At 37.6% G+C, this 27,993-nt stretch overlaps 1 protein-coding gene across 1 annotated transcript; it reads left to right on the top strand.

Moving 5' to 3' along the window:
• The first annotated feature begins 8 nt into the window (after window positions 1–8).
• On the top strand, window positions 9–27,993 carry HPF1 (histone PARylation factor 1). Its single transcript, XM_036085557.2, has 8 exons — window positions 9–152; window positions 3,790–3,949; window positions 6,000–6,189; window positions 7,505–7,603; window positions 17,696–17,846; window positions 22,181–22,268; window positions 26,146–26,318; window positions 27,752–27,993. The coding sequence occupies exons 1-8, from the start codon at window positions 105–107 to the stop codon at window positions 27,881–27,883; spliced, it is 1,041 nt and encodes a 346-aa protein (XP_035941450.2). The 5' UTR covers window positions 9–104; the 3' UTR covers window positions 27,884–27,993.

Genomic DNA, 27,993 nt, shown 5'->3' with positions numbered 1-27,993 from the left:
CGGCTGCGCAGGGATTCAGATTGGAGTCTCTTGAACCGGAAGCAGTCGGCGGCGCTCGGAAGCAACGGCGAGACGCGGCATTTCGCTGGCACGGCAGCTACAGAATGGCCGGCGGTGGCGGGAAGCGCAGGCCCGGCGGGGAGGGGCAGCAGGTACTGCTACAGAGGATGTGTGGGATCCGCAAGGCGCTTTGGGTGATAAGGCACCAAGGGGCAGCACGTTGCATTTATCCAGTAATCACTGAGTGGCTGCTGTGTGCCCCGGAACGGAGGTCTGAGCCAGGGCCGCTGTTTACCGCTCTGCTGGGGTTTGGAGCAAAGAACTAGCGCCTTTGCATCTTCTGCCCTCCTCCCGGTGCGGTTCCTGGGGAAACCGATTAAGACAACCAATGGTTCATTCGTTCAACCAGCAACAAATTGATTAGAAACCGATTATACGCCAGGCACTGTGCCGGGCGCCGCGGTTTCAAGATGCATCGTGCCGCCACTGCCCCACGTACAGCCCTCAGCCTGCGGAAGCTGGGCACAGTGAATATATATTTTACTGTAAATTTTTTTTGTTTGGCCTTGTAACGTTGTTGTGTCAAAAGTGCCGTGGAAACACTGAAGGAGGATCTAAGTCCCAGGGGGTTGCTAAAGAAATCTTTTAGGACAATTCAAGTTGGACATGGCTCTTGAAGGCAGAAAGGAGACATAAGGGATAAGAAATAGAAATAAGTATAGAGGATGTTTAGGTACAGCGGGATTGGGCCTGGCTGGAGTCGGAGATGGGAAAGAAGGACCTGATCATAAAGGCACTAAGGAGGGGGAGGGGGGCATAAAGTATGTGCACGTTCTCATACTTTTTTTTTTACGATTTCAGAAGTTCTATAACTACTGCTGTAGCAATTAGGACAGTCAGGCAGGAGAGAAGTGTCATTGTGATAAGGACAGTTTTCGGAATTACTCCGTCTGTATTATAAACTGGATAGAGCAGGACAATGTCACAGTGTCAGGGAGCTTAATTAACTGTTAGAGGGCCCTGTTCTGGACATTGCTTATATTGGGACATGCTTTCTAGGTAAAGAATAAAGGATGAGTATAGCCTATGAAGGGGACAGCTGCCCTAAATTCTAGTTATTGGGGATTTGAGGATGCTGAAATAATGTGTGAGTTAAGACAAAGCTGAAAAAATCTTTATTTCCCATTGAAGGTGCTATAAACTGCTTTAACTGAGGATAGTATTAGAAATAAAATACCGAAGATGGAAATTAGTCTATAGAGGCCATAGCTAAAGCTAGCATTTAAATATTATGTGCTACGACTATTCTGTGTGTTTTTACAAACAACTTATTCCTCCTAACAACCCTGTGATATAGGTACTACATGTCCTTTTTGTAGATGAGAAAATAAGGCACAGGTTAAGTAACTTCCCCAAGGTGACAGCTGGAAAGAAGAAGGGTCAAGAGTCATTAGGAAAAACTGCCTTTCAGCAAGATAGATTAAGGCTTTTCTTTCTAACATCGTAAGTTTGAACCAGTCTGAAAGCCTAACCAAAGACTGCTATAAAAACATAGTGGAGGATAGGTCAGCACTTGATATGTTCCTACTGTTCTGTATGTAACTGGAGAAGCAGCATGAAGTGGATGAATCTGTGCTTCGGAGCCGGCCCACCGGGGTTTAACTGCTCCTCCACTTTCTAGACCTAAGGAAAGTTACTTCAGTTCTCTCATCTGTAAAATGTGGATAATAGTATCTAGCTCATAAGGGAGTTATGAGTTAATTCACAGAAAGTGCTTAGAACAGTGACCTGGCACATGGTAAGTGTGTAATAACTATTATTTAGTATTATTACTTGTAGTTTTTACTGTTACTTATTATCAGCATCCATATTTCAGCAGCCTTTTTGTTCGATTTAATTTTTTTATGACCTCAGACACATTATAATCCTTGGCATAATAAACTGTTATTGGTCAATGCATGGTCCTCTTTTACCTTATTTAATAATATAAAAAACACCTGTGAACCCATTGCCCTACCCCAGAACTGAAACCCTGACAATAAATAGCTCTACATGTGTTCCTCACCTATCTTTTCTGCCTAACTTCCTGTCACCCCCTTTTATGTAGCTACCATCCTCATCCTTGTTTCCCTTGCCTTCTTTTTATAGCTTTATCACAGACAGTATTTATTTGTTGTTTTTGAATTTAAGAAGGCTGTCGTGCTACATATAAACTTCAAGGACTTTTTTCCTTCATTCAACATTATATTATTAGGACTGATCTGTATTGTGTGTGGCTCTATTTCCTTTTCACTAAGCGGAATATTCAGTTGTTTGAAATCCTATAACTTTGCATACTCCTGTCAATAGGCATTTTCATTTGTTCTCTTTTCTGCTCTTAGAAACAGTGTTATCCAAGAACATTCTTGTATGTCATCTAATTCATAAATATATTGGTAGACTTTGATACGTAAAGTAACATCAATAAACTTGAGCCTGCTGGGAGAATGGAAGAATATAAATATGGGAAACATCTAGAATTTTTCAACCTCACACTATAGACATTTTGAGGCCGATTAAGTGTTTGTTAAGGGAGCTAACCCTGTGCATTGCAGAATGCTTAGCAGCATCCCTGGCCTCTCTCTACTCCACTAAATGTCAGCACCCTCTCCTAAATTTGTGAGAGCTAAAAAGTTCTGACATTACTGCATGTGTCCCCTGGGAGACAAAATCACTCCTGGTTGAGAAGCACTGATACAGGTGGAAAGGAAGAATAAAAAGGAAGAAACTTAATCCAAAAAGAAAGGATCTAGGTTCCTAGAAAGAGAAAACTGATTGCTACTTACAAAACTACAGATATGTAACCTCCAACTCAGAATTTTATCTTTTTTTTAAGATTTTATTTAAGAGAGAGAGAAGGAGGAGAGGGAAAGGGAGAAGCAGACCCCCCTGCTGAGCAGGGAGCCTGACATGGGACTCGATCCTGGGATGGGATCATGACCCAAGCCAAAGGCAGACGCTTAACCGACTGAGCCACCCAGGCACCCATCAGCATTTTATCTTTATAGAAATTTATCAGGGCGCCTGGGTGGCTCAGTTGGTTAAGCAACTGCCTTCGGCTCAGGTCATGATCCTGGAGTCCTGGGATCGAGTCCCGCATCGGGCTCCCTGCTTGGCAGGGAGTCTGCTTCTCCCTCTGACCCTCCTCCCTCTCATGCTCTCTGTCTCTCATTCTATATCAAATAAATAAATAAAATCTTTAAAAAAAAAAAATAAAAAAAAAAGAAATTTATCAAATAGGCGTTATAAAACCTAGCGTACTTACACAATGAACATATTGCAGAGATATTAGAGATTGAGTTTAATAACCTAGTCCTGACATTAAAGGGCCTTTTCTGAAATAATTTTAGCTGGTAGATCCCCTTTTATCCAGTTATTTCTGACAGTTGGCTTCTGGTGTGATCACTGAATCTATTTAAACAAAAAGGCATGATGACCTATTTACCCAAAGAAGGCAAAACCTTCCTATTCCTTATTCTTCCTGCTCTTCACCTTTTCTTTTATACTTGTCTTTTATTTTCGGTTTCCGTTATCGTAGAGAAACATATTTGAAGACTTGCCATGTGCATCCTTCTTGACCGCTCTGTATTACACTGTTTTCCTTTTTTCTTTGCCCAAAAGAATCCCCAGATTTTTTCAGAAATACCATTTGTAGAGTTTTAAGGAAAACATGTTTCTCAGAGTTGGGTGAACAAAAATGAGCAATAGTGTTACTTTTGGAGAAACAAAGTTTTGTATGCTGATTTTCAGTGTGAAAAAACAGTTGATGTGAAGAAGAGTAAATCCTGTGAAGCTGATGTCTCCAGTGACCTTCGAAAAGAAGTAGAAAATCATTATAAGCTTTCTTTGCCTGAAGATTTCTATCACTTCTGGAAGTTCTGTGAAGAGCTTGATCCTGAAAAGCCAGCTGGTGAGTTGCTCCAGAATCATTCTCCTGCTTCTACCAATGGAAAAGATAGTAGGAAACTGGACCAAGGATCTTAACAGTTCACAGAAAATGAACTTTTTCAAAGATGTTTCTAAGAGAAATATAAAATAATGCTATAATAATATGTGACTATCACCTGTTATACTGGCAAAGGTAAATAATTTCACAATGTGCTTTGATGAGGGTTTGAAAGAAAACAAGTGCTTTGATATGTGGCAGGAGTTTTAGTATGACTTAGCAGTTCTGCTTCTAGGAACTTAGGGATTAGGTGAACTAAAAATTATGTTCAGTGATATTTATTGAAACAAAAATGGGAAATGGCCTAAAGCCCATAATTAATACATCTATGAGTGGATATTCATTGTTTTAAAGGAACAAGGTAGATTTTAGATAATGATAAAATATTGTGCCTGAAATATTTCAAGTGAGAAACAAAATGTGTATAGAGTATGCTACCATTTGTATTTTTTTAAAAAGTCAACGACACACATATTCTTATGTACTTTCTGTGTGCTTATACTGTCTTTGAGAGGGTGCACAAAGAACTGATAATGGTTGTGACAAAGTTACTTTTCATGTGTTTTCACAGGTGGGAGAGAAGTACTCCCATATACTACTGATGGAAATGTGGATTAGTAGATAACAATGAATTCTGGCATAATAGCAAAACACTTAAACTGTGCAGCAACTTGTCTAAAAATATTCATGACTGCACAAACATGTATTAGCAAAGGGGCGCCTGGGTGGCTCAGTGGTTAAGCATCCAACTCTTGATTTTGGCTCAGGTCTTGATCTCAGGGTCGTGAGTTCAGGCCCCATGTTGGCCCCACGCTGGAGCCTACTTAAAACAAAAACAAACAAAAAAACCATGTATTAGTTAAAGATGTTCACTGAAGCATTGTTTAGAAGAGTAAAAAAATTAGAAGCAGTAAATGTCTATCAATGGAATATCATGCAGCTATTAGAAATTATGAGAAAATATTTAATGGCATGGAAAAATAATCAGAAAATTTAAGTGAAGACAAATGGAAAACAAAAAAAATTACAAAACAGCATCGCTTCCTTTAAAATATCTCTATATTTATATATATTCATACAGGGAGGAAAACATTGTTATTGTATACCAGACTATTAACTTTGTTACCTGTAGGCTAATGAGATGGGTGACTTTAGTTTTTTTTGTTGCTTTAGAAATTGGTGTATGCTATCCTAAGCTTCAGCAAAGCTGAACTATTTTTCCCCCCTCTAAATAAACTGTTTCTAGGCCTTTATTCATGATGTTGCCTCTTCGAAGAATTTTCTTCCTCTCTCCATCCCCACCTCCTTACATATCCAGGTCCTGCCTGGAGTGCTTATTCTCTCGCAAAGAAGCAACAAGGACCCATCTGATGTTATAAAAGCATATTTTGAACACAAACGTTTGACGCTTACATTCCATGACTCTGGTTTTATTTAGCAATCTCCCTTTGTGATCTGTGGGGGGAGAAAGAAGATGGAATCACCTAGGATTAGTGTTGGCCAGAGGCAAGGGAATTGAGAGTGATGGTTAGCTGAGGTAGAGGGAAGAGAAAGGAATGTTTTCATTAAATACATTTTTTATTAAATAAACCGTTTACCCTACTTAATGCACATTCACTTACTGTCTATCTTGTCTCTCCCTTAATATGGGTGTGCTACAAATATTTGAGGCTAACAACAACATAGTAATGAGACAAGGTAAGTGTTCGAAGCTCTAATATGCCCATGAGAATACAAAACAGTCTTACTTTGGCCAAAATAAGAAATAGCAGTATGTTTGAAATGTAATCAATGATAAATTTAATAGAAAATCTTAAATGTAAGTGCCACATTTTCATTGCTCTGATTTTTCATTGAGTATTTATAACTGTCTTCAAATGTAACTGAAGCTCTTTTAATTTGGAAGCGTTTTTTTTTTTAAGAAAATTGCTTAGAAATAGTTTACAAATAAAAGACATTATTTCCTATCTGCCTTCAGAAAGTTTCTGTCTAAATAAACTTACTTAATTTATAGATTCACTTTCCACAACCCTTGGACTTCGATTAGTGGGTCCTTATGATATCCTTGCCGGAAAACATAAAATGAAGAAAAAATCAGCAAGCCTGAATTTTAACCTTCACTGGAGATTTTACTATGATCCTCCTGAGTTCCAGACCATTATTATTGGAGATAATAAAACTCAATTCCACATGGGGTATTTCAGGTAAAGGATCTTTTCTTCTCTAAAATGCAGCTACTGGGCCTTCTAGTGAGTATGAATAGACGTTCACTGGACTCACCCAAGGTGAAGGACATATTTTCCTCTTATTGGTGGATACGTAGGCATCTGATGTTCTTGATATTACCATTCTAACCTGCCTTAGGATGAGTGAACTCTTTAAGTTGAACCTCACTGGTTTTTCCTTTGTGGTTATAAACTTTTTTTTACCTTTTGGGTTCGGGAGCGCTCTTTTAGCGCAAGTAAGATAATCTAGAGTTGCCATGACTTAAGTTAGCCATGTGCTTCCAGGGGCCATAGAATTAAGAATGTGCTTTGGAGTCAGAGTGGTTCTATTATCTGAGAGACTGTGTGCCGGTCACCTTTAGTCATTGTGACTTTCTGTGACTCAGTTTCCTCTTGTAAAAATGAGGATAATAATTGTACATACCTAACAGGAATATTAAGAGAATTAAAATGGGGGGGGGGGTGCCTGGGTGGCTCAGTCGGTTAAACGTCTGCCTTTGGCTCAGATCATGATCCCAGAATCCTGGGATCAAGTCCCGCATCGGGCTCCCTGCTCAGCAGTCTGCTTCTCCCTCTCCCTCTGCCTGCCGTTCCCTGTGCTTGTGCACGTTCTCTCTCTCTCTCCAAAAAAAAAAAAAAAAAAAAGGATTAAATGGATACATGCAAGATGCTTGGAATGTTAAGAAATAGAAGTAGCTTAAGAGGTAAAAATACCTTGTCCACTTCTACCAGTAGAGATGCTGTTGTTTAAGGATTAACTGTAGGATAGTAGAGGAAGTAGAAGGAACATGCCTAGCAAGAAGGATTGTGGTACCATAGAATGCACACGGGGCTGAGGATTGAGTTATATGAATTCTGCTTTTGGCTTTGCCATTAACTTACTAGGACCTTGGCTGAGTCATTTTATCTCTCAGTGTTTCCTTGATTGTAAAATAAAAGGATTTATATATATATATAGTTTCTCCACCTTTTTTTTTTTGTCCACAGACTATAAAACTGGTAGAGAGGATCGCATATAATTTTCCCTCCTTTTGACAGGCCTTATTCCCCCTTTCTTTGTATTTAGGTATAAAAGTAACTAGGTCTAAGAATTTTAATTTTAGGATCTATTATATAAGTAAGATTTGTTGTAGATATTCTTAAGAAACTTAGAGCTTAAGTTTCTTAGGAACCTGGCAAATTTGTCCCAATTTCTTAAAAACCTACAGACATAAATTGTTGTGTATAAGCCTAAAATTCTATTTGCCAGATAGATTATGGGCAGCTAAATTTTTAATATCTTTTGCTTAAACAGGGATTCTCCTGATGAACTTCCTGTATATGTTGGTACAAATGAAGCAAAGAAAAACTGCATAATTGTTCAAAGTGGAGATAATGTGTTTGCTGCAATCAAGTAAGAAAATATTTTAATCCCTCTCCTATTTATAATATTTGTTTACAATTTTTATACTACTCTCTCAGTCCATCACTGAGGGACATTGAGGTAACTCCAAAATTTTAGATTTCTAAAGATCATGTCCATGACTTTTGCAGATACTCTTATCCACACTTCTTCAACTTTTCACCAAAAAAAAATACCTCTTATATAATTATTTTATTTAAGGAAAAGATTACTTAATCTTGACTTCATTAGTCCCATAGCAAAACCAAAAGATTTTTTAGACATTTTAAACAGCATCATCAAGAGTTCATTTAAGAACCCATTGTGTACAGTTCTAACAAAGATTTAATACAGTAAAACCAGGTGCTCATAAATTGTTGAATCTCTCACTATATTGTACACCTGAAACTAATATAACACTATATGTTGACTATACTAGAATTAAAAAAAAAAAAAGCCAGGTGCTCAGGAAATCCTTGGAGGGTTCGGTGGAGCCGACTGAGTCTCCGGCAGCACCGGTTGTGTGGCAGCACCGGCTCGCTCTGCCACCATCAGGAAGCTGAGAAGTCAAGATCCGCTGCCGCGAGTGGCTCTAGGACCACATTGTCTTGGATTTAAGCTGTGGTAGTAAAAGGGGTGCCCTGTCTCTGTCTCTCAACTGGGCAGGAAGCTAAGGACCAGGCGCTGAACTCTCCGCTGCACCTGCTGCAGAACCTTGGATGCCTCTAACTGGACTCACTGGTGAAAACAGACACACAGTCTCCACCTAGTATCTCTTCCTGCCTTTCAGTTTTCAAGGAATTGTTTCTGTTTGAGAGAAGCTAGGCCCCACATGGAGCCTGAGCTGAAGAGTAGTCTGGGAGGTGCAGCAAGCTCTTCTGTGAAGGGGGTTCGGAATGGAGCCTCGTGAGCCAGGCCACACTCTACCAGCCACAGACATGGTTTGAAGCCTCTCACCCCAGCTGGGCGGTTCATGTTGTAATAAAATGAAGAAAGCCATCTTTGTCAACTTAGCTATAAGTAGGCCATGTTTTCTGTGACCTCTTCTAATACCCTATTTAAAAAAGACTTACATTCTCTGTGACTTAATAGTGCAAATTTGCAGTAAACAGAATTTAAACTAAGTCAGCCAGTGCCCCCTCTAGACGGCTACATACCTACCCATGTATCCAAAAGAGCAACTGTATGGTAGACGTCCAAAAACAGTTCTTCTTTGTCTCCTGATACCTCTAAGTTTTTTATAAAATGTTTCTTGTTATTTATAATTTATTACTCTTTTAAGCTGTTTAGATTTATTCAGTTTAAATTGGTGGTATCTTTATTAGAAACTATAGTTACTGTCTGTCTCTCGCATTAACATACAAGTCCCATGAGGGCAGAGAGACTTTTCCTTGTGCACAGTACCTGCCCTGTAATAGATGCTCCATAAATAATTGATTCATTCTCCAAATACTTGGGCATGCAAAAATGCCTAATTTTTCATTAGTCTATTAGTCTTACTAAAAATCTTTTTAAAAAAGAAAGATACAATGGTTGTCTAAAATAATCCAAGACTGTTCGGGGTTTTTGTTTTATTCTGTTTTGTTTTGTTTTTTAGCTTATTGGAGAACACAAAAGGAAAAAAGAAAAAAAAACAAAAAACATTGGTGATTAATTTATAATTTAGGTGACGACCAGGAAGTATTTGAGTACTTAATGTTATTTCCTTCCTTTACTTAAATGAACTAATGAGAACACTTAGTTTATTTCTGTATCAACCTGAGTAAGGTCTTTTTAAGGAAGACCACTTGTAATACACAAATTATTTTTATGCCCAGAGAATCTGGTTCTCTTTGTGTAAGATTTAATAATAGCCAAAGAAAAGGGTGCCTGGGCTCAGTCAGTTAAGCATCTGCCTTAGGCTCAGGTCATGAACTCAGGGTCCTGGGAAAGAGCCCCATGTCAGGCTCCTTGCTCAGCAGGGAGTCTGCTTCTCCCTCTGCCTCTGCCCCTACTCCCACCACCCCCAGCTCATGCTCTGCCTCTCAAATTAATAAATAAAATCTTTAAAAATAATAATAGCCAAAGAAATACAAATTCAGCCAGCAAAAATTAGTAAAGATTAGAGAATGGTAATACTCATTGATGGTTAGGATGTAAGAAATCTTACTGGTAGAAGTGTTAATTAAAACCTTTATAGAGGGGCGCCTGGGTGGCTCAGTTGGTTAAGCTACTGCCTTCGGCTCAGGTCATGATCCTGGAGTCCCGGGAGTCCCGCATCGGGCTCCCTGCTCAGCAGGGAGTCTGCTTCTCCCTCTGACCCTCCCCCCTCTCATGCTCTCTCTCTCTCTCATTCTCTCTCAAATAAATAAATAAAATCTTTAAAAAAAAAAAAAAAACCTTTATAGAGAGCAGTTGGAATAAGGTTATTTAAATATTTATTAAAGATTTCTCGGGGCACCTGTGTGGCTTAGTCGGTTAAGCATCTGCCTTGGGCTCAGGTCGTGATCCTGGGGTCCTGGGATCGAGCCCCACATTCTGCTCTGCGGGGAGCCTGTGTCTTCCTCTGCCTCTGCCTGCCACTCCCCCTGCTTGTGCTCTCTCTCTCTGTCAAATAAATAAATAAAATCTTAAAAAAAAAAAAAATTTTCTTGACAAATAATTAACATTGCCAGGTGTTGAGCTAAGTAAACATTTATATCCTTAAATCAGCAATTCCATTTCTAGCTATTTATCTTAATTTTAAGATTTTATTTATTTATTTGAGTGAGAGGGCGTGTGCACGTGCACAAGTCGGGGAGGAGCAGAGGGAGAGGACAAGCAGACTCCACACTGAGCACGGAGCCCAATTCGGGGCTCGATCTCACAACCCCGAGATCATGACCTGAGCCAAAATCAAGAGTCAGTGGCTTAACCGACTAAGCCACCCCGGCACCCCTCGCTATTTAAAGAAATTTTGGACAGGTACACAGATATGTGTATATATTAGAGATTATTTATAAAAATGAAAAACTGGAGAAAATACCACTACCCAGAAATAGGGAAAATTAGGTAAATATGGAATCTCAGTACACTATAATACCAGGTTATTGATTTGTTGATTTGGAAAGATTTTTATTACATTATGTGAAGAGGTCAAATAAAAGAATAACGGATGATTCCATTTTCATATGGTCTATAAAATATTTATCTTTGGACCACAAAACTTAAGAATAATTTTTTTCTTTTCATTTTTTTTCCCCCTCTAAAATAATTGTAGCAGTAGTTTTGACCTCACAGACTTCCTGCAAGGTTTCAGGGACCCCACAGGGTCCCCAGACCATTCTTTGATAACTGATATTTAGTTAATGGTTTCAAACCTGTGTATCAGAACTTCATGAGTTACTGGTTAAAGGTACTTTACCTTGAGCTCTACAGGACTGACTTCTAGAGATGCCACTTCAGTACATCTAGACTAGGACTCAGGAATGTCTTTTTAAAATATGTGTTATGAGTATATCTAAATGTAGGCCAAAATTATACATCTATAATTTTAATTAAGTTTAAATGAACATTTGAAATGAGTGAACATTCATTTAATGAATGCTTACTTTGTGCAGGCCCAAAAACAATGTAAAACATTTGGTACTTAGTAAAAGAATAAATGTGGCCAGTACCTCATCATGGGTCAACTTGTTAAATAATCTTTTTTCCTTTTGCCTGCTGCCCCCATATTTTCTGCCACCCTACCTTGCTATACTGGGTAATATGGATTTATTACTATAGGCAGTGATTTTCAGACATAAGTTCTGAGTACTTTTTTTTTTAAATTTCATTTTCTTGATTATATTTGTTCAAAATTCCATTGATTACAATAGTTATTGATAATATGTGCTTATAATTTTTTTAATTAACATATAATGTATTATTGGTTTCAGGGGTAGAGGTCACTGATCCATCAGTCTTATATAACAACCAGTGCTCATTACCTCACATGCCCTCCATAATGTCTATCACTCAGTTACCCCATTCCCTCCACCCTCCTCCCCTCCAGCAATCCTCAAAACTGTTTCCTATGATTAAGAGTCTTTTATGGTTTGTCTCCCTCTCTGGTTTCATCCTGTTTCATTTTTTCTTCTCTTCCCCTATGATCCTCTGTTTTGTTTTGTTTTTTAACTTTATTTTATTATGTTATGTTAGTCACCATACAATACATCATTAGTTTTTCATGTAGTGATCCATGATTCATTGTTTTCACATAAAACCCAGTGCTCCATGCAGTACATGCCCTCCTTAATACCCATCACCGGGCAAACCTATCCCCCCACCCCCCTCCCCTCTAAAACCCTCAGTTTGTTTCTCAGAGTCCATAGTCTCTCATGGTTCATCTCTCCCTCTGATTCCCCCCCCCATTTTTCCCTTCCTTCTCCTAATGTCCTCCATGCTATTCCTTATGTTCCACAAATAAGTGAAACCATATGATAATTGACTTTCTCTGCTTGACTCATTTCACTTAGCATAATCTCCTCCAGTCCCATCCATGTTGATGTAAAAGTTGGGTATTCATCCTTTCTGATGGCTGAGTAATATTCCATTGTATGTATGGACCACATCTTCTTTATCCATTCATCTGTTGAAGGGCATCTCGGCTCTTTCCACAGTTTGGCTATTGCGGACCTTGCTGCTATGAACATTGGGGTGCATATAGCCCTTCTTTTCACTACATCTGTGTCTTTGGGGTAAATTCCCAGTAGTGCAATTGCTGGGTCATAGGGTAGCTCTATTTTTAATTTTTTGAGGCACCTCTGTTTTGTTTCTTAAATTCCACATATCAGTGAAATTATATGATAATTGTCTTTCTCTGATTGACTTATTTTGCTTAGCATAATACCCTCTAGTTCCATCCATGTCATTGCAAATCACAAGATTTCATTTTTGATGGCTGTGTAATATTCCATTGTATAATATACCATCATATCTTCTTTATCCATTCATCTGTCAGTGGACATCTGGGCTCTTTCCATAGTTTGGCTTTTGTGGACATTGTTGCTATAAACATTGAGGTGCAGGTGCCCCTTCAGATACTACATTTGCATTTTGGGGGTAAATACCCAGTAGTGCAATTGCTGGGTCTTAGGATAGCTCTGTTTTCAACTTTTTAAGGAACCTCCATACTGTTTTCCAGAGTGGCTGCACCAGCTTGCATTCCCACTAACAGTGTAAGAAGGTTCCCCTTTCTCCCCTCATCCTCGTCGTTTCCTGACTTGTTAATTTTAGCCATTCTGACCAGTGTGAGGTGGTATCTCATTGAGGTTTTGATTTGTATTTCCTTGATGTCCAGTGCTGTTGAGCATTTTTTCATCTGTCTATTGCAGAAATGTCTGTTCATGTCTTCTGCCCATTTCTTGATTGGATTACTTGTTCTTTGGGTGTTGAGTTTGATAAGTTCTTTATAGATTTTGGATACTAGCCCTTTATCTGATATGTCATTTGCATATATCTTCTCCCATTCTATCAGTTGTCTTTTGGTTTTGTCCACTGTTTCCTTTGCTGTGCAGAGCTTTTTATCTTGATGAAGTCCCAATAGTTCATTTTTGCCCTTGCTTCCCTTGCCTTTGGAGACGTGTCAAGCTCAGAGTACTTTTAACCAGTAATCCAGGAGATTCTGATACATATTCAGGTTTGAAGCCACAATCTAAACAGCAGTTATCAAACAGTGGTGTGTGGACTCCCAGAGGTGCCTAACACTTTTTTAGCAGGCCTGTGAGTTCAAAACTATTTGTGATAATATGTCATTTTTGCACCAGTGGCACAAAGGTAATGGTCGGTAATACTGATGGTACGTTGGCAGAAATCAAGGTGGTGGCACCAGATTTGCAGTTGTCATTGTATTATTCACAGCAGTAATATAATGCGAATGTCATTTAAGAAGCTCAGTGATGAAGCAGTAAAGATATTAGATCTCTACCATTGAGTACACACATCTGTTTAACATTTCATGTGATGAAATGGGAAGTACGTGGAAAGCACATCTGCATACTCAAATGTTAAGGTCTGTCGCAAGGAAAATGGTCTTGTGAGATTGAGTTGGGAGCTGAACTTTACTTACTTGAGAGAGTGACTGACAAACTGGATGTTCTGACATGGGTATTTGGCAGACATTTTCTCAAATGAGCCAAGAAAACAACTGTGACTGTATTTGTTGTCAGTGATAAAATTTAACATTTCAAAAGCAAAAATTAGAGTTAAGGAAACTTGTAACCACCATTGTGAACTTGATCACTTCTCATTACCTAAAAACTTTTTAATGAGATTTTTTTTTCACATTATGATATAATGGAGAGAATATTTTATTTTTTAAATTTTATTTTAATTCCAGTGTAGTTAACATAGAGTGTTATATTAGTGTCAAGTGTACAAGAGTCCTTCAGCAATTCCATATTATTACTCTGTGCTCATCAAGATAAGTGTACTCTTAATTCCCTTTACATATTCCCCCACCAGCACCTCCCTTGTGACCATCGATTTGTTCTCTATAATTAAGGATCTAGGTTTTTTTGGTTTGTCTTTTTACCCCTTTGTTCATGTTTCTTAAATTCCATATATGAGTGAAATCATAGGGTATTTGTCTTTCTCTGACTGGCTTATTTCACTTAACATTATACTCCCTAGATCCATCCATGTTGTTGGCAAGGATTTCATTCTTTTTTAGGGCTGAATAATATTCCATGGTATATATGTACCACATCTTTATCCATTCTTCTATCGATGGACACATGGACTGCTTCCATAATTGGGCTATTGTAAATAATGCTGCAGTAAACATATAGGGGGGTATATATATCCCTTCAAATTAGTGTTCTTTGGGTAAATACCAAGTAGTGTGCTTACTAGATCATATGGTAATTTTATTTTTAATTTTTTGAGGACCCTCCATACTGTTTTCCACAGGGCCTGCACCGGTTTGCATTCCCACTTACAGTGCATGAGGGTTCCTGTTTATCCACATCCTCACCAACACTTGTTTCTGTGTTGGTGATTTTAGCCATTCTGATTGGTGTGAGGTGGTATCTCATTTTATTTATTTATGTACGTATATTTGTATGTATGTAATCTCTACACCCAGCATGGGGCTCAAACTCACAACCCCAAGATCAAGAGTCACATGCCCTTCTGACTGAGCCAGCCAGGTACCCCTCATTGTAGTTTTGATTTGCATTTCCTTGATGAGTGATGTTGAGCATCTTTTCATGTGTCTGTTGGCCATCTGTATGTCTTCTTTTGAGAAAGGTCTGTTCATGTCTTCTGCCTGTTTTTTAATTGGATTATTTGTGTTTTGGGTGTTGAGCTGTATAAGCTCTTTATATATTTTAGATACCAACCCTTTATCAGATATGTCATTTGCAAATATCTTCTCCCATTCACTAGCTTGTCTTTTAGTTTTGTTGATTTTTTCCTTTCCTGTGCTGAAGCTTTTCATTTTGATGTAGTCCCAGTAGTTCATTTTTGCTTTTTTTTTCCCTTGCCTCAGGGGACCTATCTGGAAAGCTGTTGTTACAGCCGATGTCAGAAAAATTATTACCTGTGCTCTTTTCTAGGAATTTTATGGTTTGAGGACTCACATTTAGGACCTTAAGCCATTTTGAGTTTATTTTTGTGTATGGTGTAAGAAAGTGGTCCAGTTAGTTTCATTCTTTTGCAGATAGCTGTCCAGTTTTCCCAACACCATTTGTTGAAGGGACTTTTTCCCCAACTGCATATTCCTGCCTTCTTTGTTGAAGATTAATTGACCATACAATTTTGGGTCTATTTCTGGGCTTTCTATTCTGTTCCACTGATCTGTGTCTATTCTTAAGCCAGTACCATACTATTTCGATTACAACAGTTTTGTAGTATAACTTGAAATCTGGAATTGTGATACCTCCGGCTTTGTTTTTCTTTTTCAAGATTCCTTTGGCTATCTGTGGTCATTCGTGGTTCTGTAACAAATTTTAGGATTGTTTGTTCTAGTTCCGTGAAAAATGCTGTTGGTATTTTGATAGGGATTGCATTAAATCTGTAGATTGCTTTGGGTAGTATGGACATTTTAACAATATTTGTTCTTCCAATACATGAGCATGGGAATGTCTTTCCATTTGTTTGTGTCATCTTCAATTTCTATAATGGAGAGAATTTGATAAAATGAAAAATTTTTAAATTTGTAAGATCTGCATAATTTACTGAACCAATATTTTCCAGATGACCACTGAAGGATTCATTCAGTGTTCAAGGTATATCCCAGCAGATTTAATGTAACAGAGTATAAAATGTTCATGGTGGTTGTTTCAGTTTGCATATTTCAACTGTAAGCATCACAAAGCAGGGTATTTGAGAGTAGGTTTGAATTCAAGAGATCAAAGCTTAATAAACTGATACAGAAATAGTCATAATAATGGGATAAGTATGGGAAGACAGCTACTAAGTGCCTTAAATAGTGGTGGAAGTCTTCATAGAAAGGATATTTTACCTAGACCTTGACGAATGTATAAGAACTTACTAAAGAATGGGAAGAGGTTGCACCTGGGTGGCTCAGTCGTTAAGCATCTGCCTTCGGCTCAGGTCATGATCCCAGGGTCCTGGGATCAAGTCCCGCATCGGGCTCCCTGCTCGGCGGGAAGCCTGCTTCTCCCTCTCCCACTCCCCCTGCTTGTGTTCCCTCTCTCACTGTGTCTCTCTCTGTCAAATAAACAAAATCTTTAAAAAAAAAAAAAAGAATGGGAAGAAAGGTGTTCTAGGCAAGGGAATAGTATGTGCATGGAAGTATGAAAACAGGTGGCACAGAGTACTTGAAGGCCTATATGCCCATATGCCAGACAGGGTAAGGAAGACATAAAGATTGATTCACCTAGGCCTGACATGATCAATTTGCTTTTTATGGTTAATGTAAATACATTCTCTTGATATACAGCTGGTTAAGATTGAAGGTAACATTAGGTGTGATATATGTACTGTAATCTGAAGACAGTGATTTTGGTGGTCTTGGATTCTGTGCACTTTAATCTATTCATACTAATTCTATGAACTGGGTAGGTTGATAATCCTGTGTGACTCAGTTTCCTTATTTGTAAAATGGGGATAAGAATAGCACCCACTCTAAATGTTCTAAGCTCTTTACAGTGCCCAGCCTGTAGCAGACTGTCAGATGTTAGTAGTGAAGAGAGGCAAGCTTCCTCCTGGGTGTCTAGAGGTGGCTGTAAAGGAAGGGGTTTGAGTTCTGTGTCCAACTGAGTGCTGCTTCCAGCTCTCTGTTTTACACTTGACCTTCTGCTCTGCTGGCAAAGTCTTAACCTGCCTATGATAAAACATGAAATTATTTCTGTAACTGGCATTAATGTATTGTACTTTTCACATACTTTAAAATTATTTCAGGGGTGCCTGGGTGGCTCAGTTGGTTAAGCATCCAAGTCTTGATTTTGGCTTGGGTCATGATCTCAGTGTCGTGAGATGAGCCCCACGACAGGCTCTGTGTTGGGCATGGAGCCTGCTTGGGATTCTCTTTCTCCCTCTGCCCCTCCCCATGCTTGCTCGTGTGCACTCTCTCTAAAAAAATAAATAAATAAAATTATTTTGGATTGTGCTTTTGTATAAGCTTATAAAATAGCTTTGATTTCCTTTTGTAGTTTCTAAATTTACCTTAACACAAATTTGTAGATAACATTTGAAAAAAATCTGCTGATCTTAAGTATTTTAAGTATCCTCTGGCTCTTTTTAAAAAATTCTTTTTGGTATCTACATACTGTTTTCCTCTGTTATGCCACACTTCTCCAAAGCAGTATGCCATATGTTAATGTCAAGTGATACGGCTTAAAATTGGTTTGAATCTCAGCTTTTGAAATACCTTTTATATCTTTATTATAGACATTACAGAGACAATACAAACTTGAATCATGTTTGCTGTTTCTGTGACTGGTAGCTTTTTTATTAATAATTGCCTTTCTGTTGTTGGAAGAAGTCTATTAGGGGTTCTGAGAGAACTGTTGGTAATTATTCTGCAGTTTTTCTCTTGCATGGAATTTGATGTCTATAATGTACTCCCTTAACTTCCCAAGGTCTGCATCCTTAGTACAGGGGCCTGCATAATAATGAGGGCTTTTACTTCTTTTTCAGATTATTTCTGATGAAAAAACTTAAGGAAGTAACAGATAAAAAGAAAACTAGTCTCTTGAAAAACATAGATGAGAAACTAACAGAAGCAGCCAGAGAACTGGGGTACCCACTGGAACAGAGAACCATGAAGATGAAACAGAGAGATAAGAAAGTATGGTTTAAATCTGTTAGTCTCAGACTGTTTTGCTACCTAATAGGATTTTTTCCTCTCTTGATTCCTTCCCACCTACACCTTATCCTTCTCTCCTGCCGCATCCTGAGGAGAGCTAGATGTCACCCGTCAGGGGCTCCCTCCAGGGCTGTCCAGCCTCTGGATTGCCAGAAGGATGGCATCGGAGCAGGGCTTGGGTGGCTCTCCTAAGTTGTTAGGCAGGCCGAGGCACGCGAGCACATAGTGCTGCTCTGGTTGCTAGCTCATGCCAGGACTTCCCACTCTTTTCATCTTGTTTTACCAGTTATTCATCTCATAGAATTGAGTGAAAGCAGCTTTGTGCATAGTATTTACCTAAATTTCTTTAATAGCTAAGGATGGTTGATTTAGCGCAAGGTGTTTTGGGGGAGTAGTTTTGTGAAGGTATGCCTTAGAGTGGTTTAGTTAAGGGCTTTAAAGGCTTCCCTTTTGGAAGACAGTGTGTATTGAGATTTGCTCACTTTCTGCAGCAAATGTGTGTCTAAGCAGTCCTGTCTCCTTTTCCCTTATTGGTCCCATTAGCATTTCCTTTTGCATCTCTCCTAACACCTGCATTGTGAGTGGAGTGTTTTTATAAACAGCAAAGACTTCTGGGTCTTGGATCCTTTTGGATCTGAAGTTAAAAATTTCAGAATAAGTTGACAGACAACATAGGAGAATTCTGCTTTGGGGTAAATGAGAATTCTATAGGATTTTGTTCTTATAACCTCTGGTAAAGAAGGATATTTATCACTGTGCAATGAGGGCACTCCAGTTTCCCACCATTATCAGCTGTGGCTGGTTCATCTGAAAGTTCTAGGCCAAATTAATTACTAGTTATTCCTGGATAAACTAACACTGGTAACTAAGTAGTTTAGTGTATTTGGTTATTGAAAATCCTACTTCAGCCGCAGGCATGATACTCACATAAGTTATAGTCACTAAACTGCAGTCTCAGCAAGTGTTCCTTTAGTCCTAGAGGCCAGAAATAATTTCTAAAACTGTGCATTTGAATGAATGTCACTTCAGTGGGGACATTTTTAAATTACTTCAAGATGTTATGTTGCCATTTACCTTCCTAGTTTCCACAGGGAGCCTCTCCCACCTAATGAGCCATTTCTTGCCTCATACTTATCTATTCCTAATTTATCTTGACTAAATACTGTACTTCTGTAGACAGAATAGCTGATAACAAATTCTTTCATCAGAACCTTATTTTATTTTTCTACCATCAATTATAATTTCAGATGAGATTTCCTTAATTCTTCCCCATAACTAGAAGATGACATTGGAGTTTAAATTTCATAGGTATGTTTATCCTAGCTCCCTTCCCCATGAGGTTTCTTTTTAGTACATATTTTTTTCCGTTCACAAAATTAACTGGTAAAAATATAAATAAAAAGGGAAAAAAAAAACCTTAAAAGACAACCGTGATTTTATCCTCCCAAAGACAACCGGTTGGTGATTTTGCTTTTTGTTCCTTTTCTATTAAAAAGGAAGTTTGTTCTTTTATTGTCGGATATTCATTTAATTCTTACTTTTCTAGTTCCGAAAAATTCAGTTCCATTCGTATATTAGTTAGTGACTTTGTCCTTATGTAGGAGAGTAATATATCCATTCTCATATAATAGTGCACTATATAATATGCGAGAAACAATTGTTTTTATACTGTGGATACTTTATGGTGTTTTGGAATGCAAAGCGCTTACGAGTTACCTCATTCAACCTCTACAACAAACCCGCAAACAAAGGAGGAATTATTATCCTGTATCATAGATCAGTAAATCAGGGTTTACAGAGGCTTTGTTCCTTGTTTAAAATCATAAGTGACCTGAAACCTAAATTCACATGTTTGGTATTTAGCTTTCTTTCCACTCCATCTTACCAATTGGCCGTATGCCACTTTACCTTTTTTTATACCTAGATTTCATGTTTAAAAATGAACACTGATTTAATGTTGCTATAAAATGAGGATACATCCTTCCATCATTCCATCCTCTGATTCTGATGCCTCAGTATATCCCCCACCCTTGCACAGTTTTCCTAAGTTTGTAATTCTATTATTCATAATAAAACTAGGATCCTGGTGCTTTGCTAATAATTGCTACCTCTTTATGGAAAATTAGTGCAGTTAATCATCTGTGAAAAATATGAAAATAGGGACATCCCATGGTTTTGTTGTGTGTCAGCCTGAGTGGAAGAGAAAATAAGCCAGTAACTATATGGATGTTTTTTCTCTCATTATCAATACTGTTTTATGACCTGCTTTTTTATGCTTGTGATTATGATTATCATTTCATATTGCTAAATTGAAGACCCACCTCATAAATTTTAGAATGGCAGCAGAGCACTATTCTATGTTCATAGCTTAGGTTGCTTAAAACTTTTCACAAATAAAGACAAATCCTGCCACATATAACTTTCTATACCTTTCTTTGCACACTTATTTGATTATTTCCTTAGAAGAAATTACTAGATGTAGTATTGCCAGGTCCAGAGTGATTTAGAATGGCTGTGTATGTTGTTTTTTTTGCTGGTTTTTCATTTTGTGGAGTTTTTTATTTTCTTTGTTTGCAAAACTCCCTGTCTGAGTGAAGCTAGTTTACGTTCCCACCAGCAACGATTGAGTGCCTGTTCTCCTCATACCTTTGCCACTACTAGGTATTAGCAGTCCCTTTTGGTCTTTTCCACTTGCATAAATGTAAAATGATAAGTCATTGTTTTAATTAGCATTTCTTTGATTATAAAGGACATTAAATATTTTTCACTTATCTACTGGCCATTTGTATTTCTTTGGTGAACTGCCTGAAGTTTGGCCATTTTTCTGTCAGGGTTAGAATTCACCTTTTCTTATTTGTGTTTTAAGTTGGGTGTTTTTTCCTTGTAAGACTCCTTTATAGTTTAAAGACATTAATCTTATTTTTATTGTTATATATATTGCAGATATTTTTTATCAGTATCTTTTGTTCTTGATTTTTATTTGATTTTTTAAATTTTATGTAGTCAAGTCTGTCTTCTCCTTTTCCAATCTAAAATTATTAAAAATATTTGCCTTCTAGAGGTTTCATTGGTTTTATTTTTACATTTAATCCTAACATCCAACTGCAAATTACTTTGGTATAAAGAGTAAGATATAACTATGACTTTGTTTTTTCCAAATGGTGAGCTGTTATCTGAGAACTTATTTTGAATAATCTGTCCCTTCTCTTACTTACGAAAGAATGAAAGAAGCAAGAGATTAGGGTCATCTGAGTGAAACAGATTTTAAGATCTAGAGACTTAGGGCCGTGCCTGGGTGGCTCAGATGGTTAAGCGTCTGCCTTCGGCTCAGGTCATGATCCCAGGGTCCTGGGATTGAGCCCCACATCGGGCTCCTGGCTCAGCGGGGAGCCTGCTTCTCCCTCTCCCTCTGCCTCTCTCCCTGCTCATGCTCTCTCTCTCTGTATCTCTGTGTCTCAAATGAATAAATAAAATCTTTAAAAAAAAAAAAAAGATCTAGAGACTTAGGTGAGAAGACTAAAATGAAGAGCTAATTTTGGGCTTGTGTCCTTCTTCTGTCTTGGCAGTTTTCACTGGGCTGCACAAATAAGCATAATATTTGAAGTAGTTGTTTTGTTAAGGAAAGACCTAAGAATAATACCACTATTGTGAATAAAAAGAATGTAGACTGGAAGGGTTATGGTGGTGGTTGTGGTTGGGCCTGTTCTTGCCTTTGAAGATTACCACTATAAAAGATCACTGGTTATGTTATTTTGCTTCTGTAAAGGGCCCACAAAACTGGAAACTGCCCTACTTTGGGGAAATTTGCAAAAACAAGCCTGAATTTTTCAGGTAAAAATGGAGGCCCTGAACTTGGCAAGATGGATGAGAGGAATTCTGTCCGGTGGCATTTTCCTGCTAACAAAAACTATTCCTTGACCTTTTAGGCTCAGTTCCTTATGCTTCCTACCTAGAAAATACAGTGACCTAAGAGAAAACTTAAATTCTGGCTTGCCTCGTATAATAGGATGCATTGGCATTCTTCCTTCCCAAATCAGGGTGTGGACTTCTGCCTGAGTGCAATTAGTAAAAGCCAGTTTCACTGTTCTATCATTTCTTCATGTGCTTAACTTTTACTGATTTTGAAGAAATAATATTAAACTTTGGTGGTGGACTCCAGGTTGAATGAAATGTCATTAAATGTTACATTTTGACATAAATGTTGAGGGTTTGTGTGTGTACATTTATTTTGGAGAGTTTGTTGTTTGTTGATTTTATCTATCTACCATGTCTATTTTGTCTGTTTACCAATAGTTGTATTTATTTTTTTTATTTAGGTTGTGACAAAGACCTTTCATGGTGCAGGCTTGGTTGTCCCAGTAGATAAAAATGATGTTGGGTACAGAGAGCTCCCTGAAACGGATGGTAATGTATTTCTTATGTAAACGTATGAGGAAGGTTTTCCTTGTATTGAGAAGTAGGTAAGTAAGTATGCCTTTCGTGAGACAGTCACTAGATCTTAGGGATAAAGAGCAAGCTCAAGTTTTAGGATCAATCAGGCCTGAATTAAAACTAGGTTTATAGCTGTGTAACCTTAAGCAAATTACTTAACCTTACTGGTAAACCTTGTCTTTTTCATCTCTAAAATGGTTAATAATGGTGAGTACCATTCATATATAGGGATGTTTGGAGTGTAAAGAGTATGTAAGGTTCTTAGCACAGTGCTTGCCTAATAGGGCTCAAAATATGGTAGTTAATTTTAAGAGTTTAAAGAATTTTAACCTATTGCCTGGGTTACTTTTTCTGAACTATTTCAGACATTTGACATTATAGTCAACTTACAAAATAATTCTTGAAATAGTGTGTGGTTATATAGTCCTTTGTGAAAATTTTTTCATCTGTATATAAGACTGTTTAGCTTTCAGAAGCCCAAGATCCTGAACTACTTCATTTACAAGTACAAAAACTCTGAAAATGGACTGTTTATATACAAAATCTAATTATTGCTATTTTGAAAAAAAGGGGGGAAAATCACTTCTTAACTCTTTCCCCTCTCCTTTTTATTCCCTTCTTACTTGGAACATCCCTATTGGCATTCTCTTATATATTATCCTTTTCCAAGAAGGATAAAATTTAGAAGCAAATCAAAATTAGCACTTCCTCAAGAACCAAGTATTCCTGCCCAAACACATATAATATTGGTCATCCATTTTTCAGAACAGAACTAACCAGCCTTGGTTGTTAGTCTCTGGGGTTGGAACCTAGAAATCTGCATTTTTTAACCAGTTTTCTAAAGCAGCTGTTCTCAAACTTTGTTGTACAGAGTCTCCAGCCAAGATTGGTATCTTAAATCACAACTATTCATGTGTAACTATTTTTGCTGTACCCCTACCATTTTAGAGGAATTCCATGGGAAAAGTAAATATGGCCATGAATGGCTACAGAGCACTTCATATGTGGCTAGTGCAATTGAGCTGAATTTGTAATTTTGATTTTAATTCATTTAACTTTAAAAACTGAAACTTAAATTTTTTTTAATATTAATTACATGTTGAAATGCTATGTGGATATAATGGGTTGTTAAATATCTTCAAATTAGTTTCACATATTTCTTTAATACAGCTACCAGAAAAAACTTAATTACATAGGTAGCCTACATTTTATTTGTTCGACAGTCTAATCTGTCCTATATCTCCTCTTTGAAGTCAGAGGTAGTCAATCTCTAATGGGGAACGAGTATAGGCTCCAGCTATTTACTGTTCAGTCTTCTGCCTATACTCGAATCTTCTGCCTGTGTGTTAGTGCACTCGAAGCTTTATAAAGCAGATTTACTGTCTTGTATGGGAAAGTCTGAGAACATTTGTTGTAGATCTAGGAGTTACTAAAACTTCGGGGGTGGTAGGTATTAAATTGTAATACCCTGGAGTAAACCTTATTACCCTCCCCTGGTTGTGGGTCTTTATTTTTATCTCTAAAATCATTTTTATTTATCTCTCCTTTTGCTAACATTCTAGATACTAGATCCTTCTGTGGTTTAATTATTTTTGACTTGAGAAGTGCAGCAAGGCGTAAAGTTAGGGACCTAATATCATCTTGCTTTTGCCTAGTGTTGTTTGCCGGGAAGTACAGTTGACCTGCAGTTTGTTAATGTGCAACAGTGTTCGGTAAATCACAGGGTAGTTTGTTCATAACCAGTTTCCCCTTTGAAACTTGGAACATAATATTCCAACCTGGCAAATAAGATACCATTTATTGAGCAGTTCATAAATATCATAATAGATTATATCAAGTGATATTTATACAGTAACACTCCCCCCACTCTTTAAAGTAGGTCTTATTCCCTTTTCAGGTGGAAAGTGGATCTCAAACTTAGGTCTTTCTGACTGTAGAGTGCTTACCACTAACTAAAGAATAACTGCTTAGCTAGTTGCCCAACTTTAACTTTGGCACAATCACTATGGCTTAGCTTAAGTATTCCAGTTGGTGGTAGTAGAAGAATAAAATACGAACCAAGTATTGAAGCTCCTAAATCATTGTTTTGAATAGTAACATTTAAGGCAGCATTTTTGAGTGTTAATTTAAGGCTTCACTTAGGTATCAAGTTTGGGCTTCTGTTAAAGTGAATTTTCGTGGAAGTTTTTATTGGTGGAAGAACATATTTTTCCTCACACTGGTGGTGAACTGAATATTTTCATCTCTGTTTAGTATTTTGATAGCTTAGTAATTGTTGTAAATTGCTTATTCTTTTGTAGTCCATATATGACTTACCTGGAGTGAAAGTAGAAGACATCAGAAAGTGATAAACTTTAAATTACTTGCTAACAGAAGACAACTAGGTCTTCACTTCCATGCCAACTCTAATTGAATTGTAGGGGCTGCCTACAGCACTGTGGTGAGAGAGATTCTAAGGGTCTCAGTCGATGTTATATCTTCTCTGGGTGCAAGAAGGAACGCCTTATTTTCTATTACCTTAAGGTTTTTTGATGGAGGCTGGATATGTTTCCTTTAAATGATTGGCACTGATTTTTTTCTGAAAAGGAAGCTTATGAAGTTTGTATAAATAAACTCTTTTTTTAAAAAGTTTCAAACCAATAAATGTGTCACAACTATTTATAGGCAGGAACATAGGTGATAAGTGTAATTTGTTCAGTGCGATACTTATCTACCAAAGGTGGGAAAAGGAACAAAATACATTTTGTGACCTCACAGAGAGTATGCATTCTGTGCACTCGTCACAACTGAATCAAATATATTCATATTCGGAGGTTAAAAGCCCTAGTATTTCTTTACCACTCTTGATAATCTTAGGTCTGTAGTTAGTATCAACAGAATATTGTGCCTTATATATTAAAACTTAAAAGTCATGTATCATTCTTAGGTGTAATTGTTAACGTTCTAATGAATCTTCCTCTCCCCCCCCCAGTACAGCAGCCACTTAGTTCAGAAATGTATTTTTATTGGTTTGTTTGAATAATATCCATTATTTTTATTACTGGATTATCCTTAGGGCAGTAGTTTGTCAAAAAGGAGGTACAATTTGTCAAAAAGGAAGTCTAATTAGATAGTGTTAAGTACCTTCATATGCATCCTGAGATCTGATGCACACCGGCATCCAGAAAGGAGAGGAGGGGAAAATGTTGAAAGCCAAAATGAAAATGTTAAACCACCGGCTTTTTAAATTTAGAGGTTAGAAATTTTCTCTGTGTTCTTACATCAAATTACACTTTTGCTGTGGCCACACTTTGGTAAAGGTTTAATTCGGCAATGATTTCTTATTTCTTATATTGTCTTTCTCTCTACCTCTAAGAACAGGTAGGACAGGGCAATAAAGAATAAACATTATGGTCTGTTTTGGGTTTTTTTTTTAAATCCAGCTCCTAACATGGACTAGCCCAGAGGTGGGCTATGTATGGTCTCTGTTGCCATATTTTTTTTTTTTTCCCAACGAGCTAAAATGGAAAAACATTCTTAGTGTGAGGGCAGTTAAAAACAGAGGGGGTGTGTCAGGTTTGGCCACAGTTTGTTGATCCGTGGACTAACCTACTAAAAATCTTTAAAAGCTTATGTATAATCATGATTGCAACTAGATCCATGGTAAAATAGTCACACTTTGCTGATATAAAAATCTTTTTTGTTAAACCACTTTTCTTAAATTATAAAATTGCCATTCTAAATTATAGTGCCACCCAAGGTGGCATTTGTTGTACTAGTATAAAAATTGATGAGGAAAAACCAGCTTAATTATCTTTTTACCTTTGATGATGGGTGCAGATCATCTTTTTATATCCTTGGTTTCTTACAGCCAACCTCAAGAGAATTTGCAAGACAATTGTTGAGGCACCAAGTGATGAGGACAGACTAAAAGCTTTTGCTCCCATTCAGGAAATGATGACCTTTGTGCAGTTTGCTAATGATGAATGTGATTATGGTATGGGGCTTGAGCTGGGAATGGATCTCTTTTGTTACGGTTCACACGTGAGTAAAAAAAAAACTACCTCCCAACAGTCACCAAACCCTTCTCTTCCCCACCACACTCCACATACAGGCATACTAGAGCATGCACATTTATGTCCCCACTAGCGTGGGTAGGATATAAATTCAGCTTGTGTGTCAAAATGAATTTTTTTTCCCAAAATGAACTTTTTGATAAGCAGATGTCTGAAAATATTTATTTGAAATTCATCTTGTATTCTGCCAAAGGTGACTAACCAAGGTTATTTGCCTTCAGGTTTACATTAAAGTGAATTTACTTATTAGACGTATTCTAGGGCTATATGCTGGTAGTTAGATATGTGTATGGCTATGTACACATACCTTTCGTAGGACTGTTTGAGTGCATCTGCGGTGAGGCCAGAGTCTGCGTTTGACCTGCTCCTGGGTACTGGTAACACTGCTGCTCTGTAGACTAGTGTGAGCGGCAAGACTAAACCAGCGGCGCTCTGACCTCAGCAGGTATCACCACGATGTGGAGGGCTGTTCAGACACAGATCGATGTACTTACCCCTACGCCCCCCACCCTCCAAGTTTTGATCGAGTTCTTGGGTGAGTCTTAGACCCGTCACAGGTCAGGCTGATGCCACTGGTCAGGGGCGTCTGTTTTGAGAACTCCACTCCAAACCCTATCACTGTGTTTCTTTGCCTACCTTATATATGGTTATTAGTAAAAATAATCACAAATGTTTAACAGCCAGAATAACAGTCATTGACCAATCAGAATAATGCTGGGCCTGCCAAAAAAATGTTTATCAACTTAATTGAAAATGATTGGTGTGAGTACTAAACAACATATGAAAAGGTTTAGCACAGTACTGAGCATCTGGTAAGTGCTAACTACATCAACGGAAGCATTGCCAGGTTCTCTTCGAGTATATATATAATAGCAGTAGTCTAAGTCACTTGATAAACCCAAGGCAGTGACTTAAGGGATGGACCAGGGTTACATGGTGGGGTCAGGGAGAGAGAATTTGAAGATAAAGGGGAATAAATGTGATTTGAAAACTCAAATTCAGCATACCGTTTCATATAGTATCAACTAAGGAAAATAATGATTAAAATCTTAACTGGTAGGGATACACTAAAGAAGGAAAGAACATTTGAGCGTTTAGTTTGGGGCAAGTAAAAAGGACGATGATCCTTACCTAAGGGAATAAGGAAGCTTAAAATTTTAACTCAGTTTTCTTCTGAATTTTCTTCAAGATGTACCATTAGTCTTTTAGAACTACAAGATTGCCTCTTGAACAGAATGCTAAATGCCTGTGTGAATTCACTGTTCCTAGCCAATTGAGAAAGTAGCTAAAATGATTTGGAGAGTAGCTTTGTTAAACAAGAGCTTTTTCAGTGTGTTTTTTGCTACTTACTAGGGCATCTGCTATATTCTCTGCTTAATGTTATATTCTTTTATTTTTCAGTATTTTCATAAAGTTGCTGGCCAGCTTTTACCTCTTGCATATAATCTGTTGAAGAGGAATCTCTTTGCAGAAATTATTGAAGATCATTTGGCAAACAGAAGTAAAGAGAACATAGACCAACTTGCAGCATGAATGAGAGTTGGCTTTCTTTCGGTGTATAATATTTTAAAGCATTAGTATTAAACTTGTGATTTGTTTTTAAGGAATACAGAAAATAAATTGATGGAAATATTTACTAAAAA

Source organism: Halichoerus grypus, chromosome 3 (genome assembly GCF_964656455.1).
Source record: "Halichoerus grypus chromosome 3, mHalGry1.hap1.1, whole genome shotgun sequence".
Lineage (NCBI taxonomy): Eukaryota > Metazoa > Chordata > Mammalia > Carnivora > Phocidae > Halichoerus > Halichoerus grypus.
Note: the sequence above shows the minus strand (reverse complement) of the source record. Positions and strands in the feature narration are given on the sequence as shown.